The sequence below is a fragment of the Megalops cyprinoides genome, chromosome 1 (genome assembly GCF_013368585.1).
Source record: "Megalops cyprinoides isolate fMegCyp1 chromosome 1, fMegCyp1.pri, whole genome shotgun sequence".
NCBI lineage: Eukaryota > Metazoa > Chordata > Actinopteri > Elopiformes > Megalopidae > Megalops > Megalops cyprinoides.
This window is the reverse complement of record NC_050583.1, coordinates 39,254,903-39,264,889: the sequence shown is the minus strand read 5'-3', so window position 1 is coordinate 39,264,889 and position 9,987 is coordinate 39,254,903. Positions and strand designations below refer to the sequence as shown.

General features: G+C 41.9%; 1 protein-coding gene across 1 annotated transcript; it reads right to left on the bottom strand.

The window, feature by feature from the left end:
- Positions 1-3,664: 3,664 nt before the first annotated feature.
- Positions 3,665-8,559, bottom strand: LOC118779035 (prohibitin). The gene is made up of 7 exons (XM_036530872.1): positions 8,482-8,559; positions 7,117-7,219; positions 6,660-6,821; positions 5,550-5,692; positions 5,296-5,412; positions 4,980-5,075; positions 3,665-4,726 (listed from the first exon to the last, which is right to left on the bottom strand). Exons 2-7 carry the CDS (start codon positions 7,199-7,201, stop codon positions 4,514-4,516), a joined length of 816 nt encoding a protein of 271 aa, XP_036386765.1. The 5' UTR covers positions 7,202-7,219; positions 8,482-8,559; the 3' UTR covers positions 3,665-4,513.
- Between the last annotated feature and the right edge of the window lie 1,428 nt (positions 8,560-9,987).

The following is a 9,987-nucleotide window of genomic DNA, read 5'->3' as shown; positions in this document are numbered from 1 at the left end:
AACTGATTAACTGTACACATGTGAGCACGTGCTTCCCAATACCAAGGGTTTTGCAGTAAGTACCATCCAAGGGCATAGCTGAGATGTAGGTTCTGGGAGATTGGATGTAGCTATTGTTTTGCAACCCATCAAACACAGGAGACCATGAAAGCCCATTAGCATGTTTTCTTGTGGAATGAGATCACATTCAACCACACGCATCCTGTTCCTCTCTTTCTCTTCATTGTGCATGGATTTGCATAGTATCTTGCATAAACTCACACTACTAAATTAAGACTTTATACGCCTATGGCCAATCTGAAGCACTTTGCTTCAGTGTGCAACATAAGGGTGGGAACTTTCACATTTGGAATTGGATTTCTAGGACTTGGTTGTAAGAGCTAAATGAATAATAAATTGTGAGTAATTTGTGTCATTTAACATTGACAAAAGGGGTATGTTTGCTGCACTAGAGAAAATACAGCTGGATGCTTTATTACTGGAAATATGTTTTTGTATTAAGAAGCTGCTTCCATGATATAATTGTACAAAATCAATTCACGAATGTAGTAGTTAGGTACTCTGACTGTGTTGCTTAAATCTACAATACCCCCAAAGTATCTGTGGGATACTTTGGACTGGTGTGATCGCATCATGACCATGACCATGTGTACTTGCTGAAGTATTTGCACTGTTTATCTCTGTTTTGTGCTACGTGATTTCCGATAGAGAAACCAATGCTCCTGTAATGTCTAAGCCATATCAAGTGTGAGTGTTTGAAGACACACACAATACTGAACACATTCCTGAAAAAAGGACCCCCTTGGTATTTCACCTCCATTTATCTGAACATGATTTCAAAAATGACTGTGTCATAACTGTACCCTCATTTGTATGAAATCCATTACAGTGAATCATTCTGTATTTTGCTCTTGTTCTGACTGATTTTGCTGCCACATATTTGTAAATAGCTGTCCCAATTACATATAAACAGTTATTCAGACCTTCTACAATCTGAAATGATCTGTTTTCCACTGGCTAAAGATATTTTACTTCTCACTGACATCAAAGCAATTCATTTAGTGGTATCACACAGATTGTTTACTGGTGACGGAGCTGGTGACAAAGGGACAGTTAGGAGTGCTATTGTTAGCATGCACTGAGCCTGTTGTCATTGCTCAGACTGACTCTACAGCAGCACAAACATTGATAGGGTTTATGGTTGATATACTGGGTTCAAAACCTCTGGTACAGCATGAAGAAAGCTTGACCAGGTGCTGTTCAACTTTAAGGCTTATGTCAGTCCAATGTCAGTCCATTATCCCCAATCTGGAAAAATTGTATCACCTACAGCAGCAACATCGGAAGGAATTTTTGACCGAAGCTTGCAGTTTTTGACAGACACTGATCATCTTTCAAAATACATTCAGTTAACATCACATTGGAGAACAAACAAGCAGATTTTTATTCTTGATTACAACAGACACCTCAGCAGTGAAGACTGAAAATGCTTAATGTCATGCAAGTGGAGGTAAGAAAACATATTACATTACATCTGTTCTGCCTGTGAATCATGTCTCCCATTTTTGTCTGTTCCTTAAATGCAAACTGCCTAATTTAATTTGAAAAACACATAACTGAACCCTATTCACCACAGTGGCAAATTCAGAGAAAAGATAAGCTGTATTTTCAGTGTCACTGCATCATTATTTCCAACCTAGCCTGTTTAGATTTGAAAAGCAGATGCTCTTATCCTGAGTGACTTACAAAAAATGCATTCAGCAGGGTTAGGCAATCAGCCCTATAGATACTAAGCCATAAGTGCTGCCCATGAAATAGAGAGGAGAGAGGTGAGCATTTGGGTAGAAAAAGTGTAATCGGAGGAGGTGAGTTTTGGAAATGGGCAGAGATCCTGCTGTTCTGACAGTTGTGGAGAGCTCATTCCACCACTTGGGGGCCACGGATGGGGAATGGATGTGAATGAAATGACCAGCTCTTCTATAAAGGGACCACTAGGGGACCTGATATAGTGGAGCAGAGAAGTCTAGCAGCAGTGTAGGGTGTGAGAGTAGATTGTAAGTATGGGGGTGCAGATTTTGATTGCTCGGTAGGTTAGAATCAGAATTTGAATTTTATCTGAGCTAGAACAGATAGCCAGTTTAGAAAAGTAAGGAGAGGTGTGACATGACAGTATTTTGGCTGGTTAGACTGGTTAGCTGGTTTGATAAAACCCATTTCAGGGCACTGGAGAACAAGAAATGGAAAAATGGACCAAGGGAAACAGTCTGAAGTTTTGGACCAGCGAGCAAGAAGTTGTCTAAACAGGAGATAAATCGAAGGAGAGTAGGTGTGGAGGCCTGAATTAGAAGAGAGGTGGTTAGCTAACTAGCACTTAGAAGCTGGCAGAGAACAAAATCAAGGATGGTTGTGGGCCCAATAGTGCCCAGAGGAAGGAGAATTTACAAAACAACTTCAGACGACTATTAGCAGATGCATTTTAATTTTAAAGTAGAAAACCCTAATGGATGTGACAGGAGAAAGAAAAAACTAAGAGAAAACAGAAATATTCAACCCAGTCAGAGGGCAGGTTTGAACTTTTTCTATTTCTCTTCTGCTGAGTGCAATTCACCCCTGTTGGCACATCTTGCCTCAGTTCAGTCATGTGTTGGAAGAGGATAGCTGTGAAGGACTGGAGGTGAGTGGACATAGAGTATTAAGTGCAGATGATGGCACCAACAGTAATTAGAATTTTGAAATGTTTACAGGTAGTTTCAAAAATGCCTCCCTAGTTGGAATGGTGGAAATCACAATGTTAGAGTAGGTTTTGTGCAACATATTGTACATATTTCATCGGAAAACAACCATCAGTGTGGAAGCTGATGTAGCAAGCCCTTGTGAAAAGGAAACAAAGCAATTGTCAGAGAGTTGAAGTGGGATCACTTCAAGGCAGCTTTTGATGCAGTTTCCAGTGAATACAAGGTCAAGAAAAATAACTTGTATAGAGGAAAGGACTGTTCCAGACTAGAGGTGAATGAGTGAAGTTGTGGCAAGAAGGATTCAAACTCAGGGCTACGTGAATGGATACTGAAATCTCCAGGACCGATCACAGCTGTACCATCTCCTGGGTTAGGTCCGAGGAGGAAGTCTTAATCATCAAGAATGATTCCACGATCCCTGTTTGATGACAGAGGACCACAACTTTCAGTTTGTAGGAATTTGTGACAGCACCATCCTCCAACACCGAGATGGAGAGATAAAAGACAGGTAGGACTAAGTGAGTTAGAGATAAGTATTCCTTTGTAAAAAAAGCTTTTAACTAATTGCCTGTCAAAGTAGCATTTATGGTTAAACATTATAGTGTCTGTATATCAGTAAGAAAATTATATCAATATGTGGTACACAAACAAATCAAAGAGGAAAATAATACTGTATAAAGAAGACATTTTATTGTTCAGCACTTAGATACTTGGGTGGAATGAGAGGTTATGTATTCTTACTTCAAAATAAACATAAACAAACAAAAGACATCTGTTTTGCCCTTTAAATGGAACCAGAATACTTCTTCTGCTCAGTCAAGTGAATTACATACAACTAACCTGAAATATGCAGAGGTTATTTAGGATATGTGAGGGAAGACAAAGCAGATGACAATCTCCTTTGATCCAGACCAACCCCCTAAAGTCATGCCCTAGACCTTCCCATCCAGACTGACTGGAGGGTTCAGCCCTAGCATGACAGACAGAGCACGCACAGCTGTACTGGAGCTTTGTCACAAACAATGGAAAGGTTTCTGAAATACCAACTGCCAAATGTTCTGCACTACTTTGTAACAAGTTGGCCACATTGGACACACTGGATGTGCCATTCTGGGGCCCCCTTGCTATTCCGCAATAACAAATTGTAGACTTCATTTTGGGACACAAAGGAAAACCGTGCTGATGAAGGTCTGGCAATGGACCACATTCACTGAATTCGTCTTCACACATCTGCAACGGTCTTGTTTTGACAGCCTTCAAAACAGCCCTAAATGCTGCATGATAAAATACAAGTACAACCTTCAAGAGACTTGATCTCTGTTCAGGGGCCTTGGTTCACTCTGAGTTGAAGATTCATTGTTGAAGCTTACTGACGACATAACATTTAAGTTAATCAATGTAACCCCCTCCCCCCACCACCCCTATCCCACAGACAACACTGATCACATGCTATGCTGCCCCCACATATCCATTACACATACAAAGTAGTAGTTTCAAGGAGAATTACTGCACTAAAATGTCATCATTTATGTAATTCTGATTGAGAAAAGGTACTTTGATGTAGTTTCAACAAACCCCCCTCCACACCCACTGCTCGCCCTTTACAGTAAGTGCTCTTACAAAGATTCCTCCCAACACACTGGTGCTTCTCTCACACAAACGGCAGCCACTCCTATGCAGTGGCCAGTGTGCAGTGTGTGAGGGGAGAAAGTGTGTTGGAGGTGGGCCCGCCCAGGCTGGCGATCAAAACAGGGCAGCTAGCAGGCGCAGCAGAGGGCTCACTGGGGTAGCTGCAGCAGTGTGCCCTGGCCGGACGGCAGGTAGGTGACATTTCGGGACCGGGACAGTTGGAAGGCAATGTCCTCGGCCGCCTCCAGCTTGCGCAGCTCCACCAGCCCATCGCCTGCGGTGGCCAGGGAGTTTGCAATGAGCAGGGCAGCTTGGGAGTCACCTTCCGCTGAGATGATGGCAGCCTGCTTCTGCTGTTCCGCCTGGGAGACGAAGAGGGGAGAGGAATCTGGGGTTAGGAGGCTGCTCTCAGGGTACATCCTGGCACGATTCAAGTGAGAATACGTTAGTTATACAGATGGAATGGAAATAAATTAACCAAATGAAGAAGAAAGAGCCCTAACTACACTTCCTCCTACCTTTAACTAGGAAACATCCACTTGGCAGAGTGCACATCAACACCCCTCTTTCTCTCTCTCTTTCTCACACACAAACATACACACACAGTGTTGTTACCTTCTCCACGATGAATCGTGCCCTCTCCGCTTCCTGCTGCGCCACCTGTTTCATCTCCACAGCCTCTGTGAACTCCTTTCCAAATGTCAAGTGAGTCTGTGTGGAGACAGTCATAACTAAGAGGGGTTTTACAGGAAGACGCAGCACATCAATGCCAAACCTCTCCTTGTCTTTTCCGACAGCGCTGCTGCCTGTCATTTTAACCAGCATCTCTAATTTTTTTTAACGCACTTTAAAATAAACAGTGGTATAAATAATCTTTGCTGTCTAAAGAAGCGTGCCCGCTATGAGACCAATGTAACAGCAAGATGGGTACCAGTGAGACGTCATCCAGGATCAGACCGAAAGTGGAGGCTCTCTCTGTCAGATCTTCGCTGACCTGCCGGGACACCAGCTCCCTCTGTGTGATCAGCTCCCCAGCATCAAACCGTGCCTGTAGGGCACACACCACCAACAGTCAACCCCCCTCTACCTCGCTACACCACCTCTTCCGACTGCCCGCAGCGTCTGAATGCCTGGCAGCAGTTTTGAACTTGAATGCGGCTCGTGGTCCAATCAGCATGCACTCACCACCACAGACTTGAGGACCTCCGTGGTGATGGAGGGCAGCACCCTCTCATCGTAGTCCTCCCCGATGCTGGTGTAGATGCGGGGCAGCTGGCTCCCCACCGGCCGGAACAGGATACGCAGAGTGATGTTCACGTTCTGCAGATCTGCAGGGAAGAGGAGGACAGACCACAGTGACAAAGCCACCAAAGACAGAAAGGACACACAGGGGGAAAAAAAAACAACCTCCATACATGTTGGACCTCAGGCCGTGTCCCTATCCATATTCCTCATTCGCCCTACTCACTTCCCCTAAAAATGGCACTGAGTCATGTGGTTAAGGGTATCCAAATTAACAAAAGGAACTTCTGCTTGCCCTCAGTTTCTCCCTTCAAGCAAGGGTACAGCCTTGCACGGCGCACGTTTGGTGTGGCATCCCAAGATCCCTTTTGTTCGGCATCCCAAGGTGCACATCTGTGCAGCCTTTTTTGCAAAATTTACGAGTTTGATTCAGCCACATGTAGTACATTTTACTTGGTGACAAACAACTTTGCATTAGCATTTATTCATTTGCCATGAGTGTCCACAGTAGCTTACAGACCGCAAAGCAGCTGGATTTTAAGAGTCTAACTAACCTGAATCGCAATGATACCAAACCTAGTTGTCGAGCGGCCATTGCCAACAGTTAGAAATCCAAAAGGTTTCATACCAGTCACTAAACCTTCAGGCCATAAAGCCAGATTTGAACGTGAATGCCCTTTACTAAAATGTAGATGGTAAAGTAACACTTAAATCGTTACTTTGCTAGTATTAAAATTGATGACTAATGGAGCAGTTTCCACGGTTTAATGTAATTTTTTTGGAGTCACTCTTTAATTGACATGAGCCATGGCACTCAAATGATAAAAGCAGAGTGTCTCTCAAATATGCTCCCAAACAACATCCTTCCCCTTTTTCCTAAAGAGATTTTTTTTAATCTTAGGACGCTTCCTGGGCAAACAAAGGAAATACAAGTATGTACTTGTGTGATGTCATGTGAAGCATGGATTCCCTCGCCCACTTGAGGATTAGGTCACTGAAAGAATCTGGTAGTGAGCAGGTCAGCTCAAGAGAAGGGCGAGGCAGGGTTGTTACCTTTGCTTCCAGTGATGACGGGCACGTTGCGCGGACGGGATCGACAGTCAAAGATGATAGGCTTCTGCACCCAAGGGATGACAAAATGAGTGCCCTCGCCGACCACTGCCTCTTGCACCCCACGGAACCTATCAAAGATCACCGCTCTGTGCCCAGCATCCACTGAAACACGATGGAGAGCAGAAATTTCAATACAAAAGGAGCACAATCCATTATGTGTGTGATCCCTAATCCCAAATTCAACAATATTCATGAGTCTTGCACTATCACTTACCGACGCATGAGATAAATCTTAAAACCTGATAATCATTCATAACAGAATGATATTAAGAAAGGTCATTCTGCTGATACATCCGAAAGGTGATTACAAATTGATTTTCAATCAATAACACACACACAAACTGTGTCACTGCCGTAACAGTGTGTAATATGAGGAAACGGCCAAATCAGCACTTACCATTATAGAGAGCTGAGTTGACTACCCCTCCGCCAATGGCCAGGGCCAGTCCCAACTTCCCAATGGACTCAAACAGCTTTGCCATAGCTGTACACCTGCAGCCCTGGTAGTAAATACAAACACCATAATGCATGTTCAGTTCTGACTCCTGCAGAGAAAGGCTCAGGTTCTCAATCAGGTGTATCTTAACAGTCGGCTAAATATCAGTCTAACAGATGATGCACAACTTCATGACTAACTCCATATATTAAATATAAACTGAGAAGGGGTATAACAACTGGTGTATTTTCATATGCATCAGTTTGTCTCGTAGCTAAAAACTTGGATGCCAAACCATGTTCAGCAATGAGTGCGATTAGTATTCTAAAAAAAAAGAGATGGTCTGTCTGTCAGGGCAGATGTAATACAGGGAATACCATAGGAAAGTAATTTATTCAGTGAAAGTAAAACGTCCTATCTTGAGGCATAGAATATTAAGTTACTAACTAGCTAGGTATCTACCTAATTTGTGCACAAAACAGCAAGGTACAACAACGTCCTCTAATACAATAATTGATTCACTTATAGTAAATGAATCTTATCTAACGATAACTGGCCTGCAAGAAGCCCGTGGGCAGCTAGCTATACGTGTTCAAAGCTCACCACAATTCAACGAAAAGGTTGTACATTTACTTATTAGCAGTAGCTGATATAATGAAGAGAAAATACCAAGTTAGCCTGCTAGTAACTGCTCAAAAGCTAAATAGCAAGCTCGAAAACCGCCTTACTTACGTTTCTTCGTGATAAGTATTAGTCTGGACGCATCGGCCTAGGCAAACTGGCTTGCCATCTCACTACCGTACACCCATAATTTCAGCATATAGATCTGTTCTGACCTTACGTTCGCTCACTAGCTAGACTACCTAGCTAGTGAAAAACTAGTGATGATGTGACCTGGATGTAAATTACTTGAGTTTCCTTATCATACAGTAGCCACCAAATGGCAAATACGATGATCGTTAGCCTCCTGTATAATATTTCAGAATTAGCTAGTTAGCTAACATGCTAGTGTTAGCTGATTACAAATATGATTAGTCATCTGTTTTTCAGATGAGAACTAACTAGCTAACTAGGTAGCTAGATCATAAAATATCATTTTAGCTAGCTAGTTAGATAATCGTCGTCTTTAACGTTAGCTATGTAGCTGTCTGATTCCATGTGAATTTTGCCGGTAGCTTAGCTAGCTAGCAGTTACTGTATAACATATTATCTAACATACATAGCTAGCAAGCTAATTGTAAAACACAGCAAATAGCAATCAGTTATGAATTGATTTGAAATAAAATAATTATAAGTCGGCATGTTGGTCTTCTTCAGCATGCTCACCTTATCCTCGTTGCAGTGTGACCTCCACTTATGAAGAACAGACCTACCAAGAACTTAACAGCGAACACATGAATTGAATAGTCTGCTGCGCATGCTTGTGTTTTAACATTCGCTATTCTCATTGGTTTAGATTGTCTAGCGATGAGGGTATATGGACTTGTAGTTGGAAGGTGTCACCTTCAGTGAACCAGAAGTACTCATTCCCTCCTTCCTTTTCCCAGGGAAATGTCTAGTAGTCAGATGAGAATTAGGAAGGTAACTGACTGACGCCTTTTCAGTCAAAGCCTGTTTTTACTAGTTATGTTGACTAAAATCAACAAAGCTCCATTGTTTTAGTTGTGTGGGGCATAAAAACAGAAATATTGAGATTAAAAAGCAATATGTTACCATATTGATTTTTGCCTTTGGTAAATGCACCTCTCACAGTAAATACATGAATAATTAACCCCATGCATTATCAACATTGTATTGCTTTATCCTGTTATCCTTTATCCAGTTTTATGGGCTGTTTTTTCAACATCTCATTTCTTGTTCATTGTATTGGAGGAGAATGGAAACAAATGTATTCCCATATGCCCCATAAATAATCAATCTTCAAATGAGCTGTGGTTGGGCAGTTTCATATGTCTTAGTGTGGACTGATATGCTGAAAATGTTCAACTAACCTTCTGATGCTAGCCTGCTAGAGCACTTTTATTGAGTAGTTAGTTGACTTTATGTCAATAACCATGGAAGACAATGATTTATATAATGCTGTATAGAGTATGAAATAAATATACATTTCTAAATGACACTAACACCTTGAGACTGACTTGTTAGACAACCAATCCTTTTTAAAACATAAAATATGTGTTCGCTCCCTGCTGATTCAGTCGGTAAATGCCCTAAAGTCCAATACATCACAAGTTTGGGCTGTGCAATTAATTAACAATGACCAGGAGTCCACACCGGCAGAACTGGCTTCATTCTGTCAAGGTAGGCTGGGTTAAGGTGGCAAGAGACCACTTTTCGCACTCCTCATTGGCAGTCTCTTGCAACTAATCAGGAGCCTATGAATTTCTTAGATAACGTCAGTGAGGGTTGTGCCTGTCCTACATTCAGTGATCAGTCTGTATAACACAACAAGAGATTGCCAAAGCCATGGTAATAAAGCATTTTTAAAAACATGTATATGATAAATGCATATTTAGGATGATAACTAAGGGTTGCAATTAAACCTCACCATTGCATTAGTGATAACTGATTCATAACTAACTCATGAAATATAGATCTTATGTATAATGTTCAGAAAAACATTTTCAATAATATAAATTGTACTGCAAATGTCTTAAACATTTATCACAGAAACCTCATTTTCTAGTGAAATGAGCTAATGTGGAGTGCACAATAGCAAAGTATGCCTCTGATATTGAAGGGTTCTAGGAATTAGCTGGGTAGCTGGATTATTGTAAGGCCTACAGATACTCCTCCAGGGAGGAGATTCCTGATACACACAGATCTCCATTT

What these genes read in the sequence shown, in the direction of transcription:
- LOC118779035 (XM_036530872.1), bottom strand. Translation starts at nt 7,201, where the DNA reads ATGGCAAAGCTGTTTGAGTCCATTGGGAAGTTGGGACTGGCCCTGGCC. An exon ending in CAACTCAGCTCTCTATAATG is followed by an intron (nt 6,822 to 7,116) that starts GTAAGTGCTGAT and finishes ATCGTGTTTCAG; the next exon opens with TGGATGCTGGGCACAGAGCG. An exon ending in TCCTGGATGACGTCTCACTG is followed by an intron (nt 5,076 to 5,295) that starts GTACCCATCTTG and finishes GTCTCCACACAG; the next exon opens with ACTCACTTGACATTTGGAAA.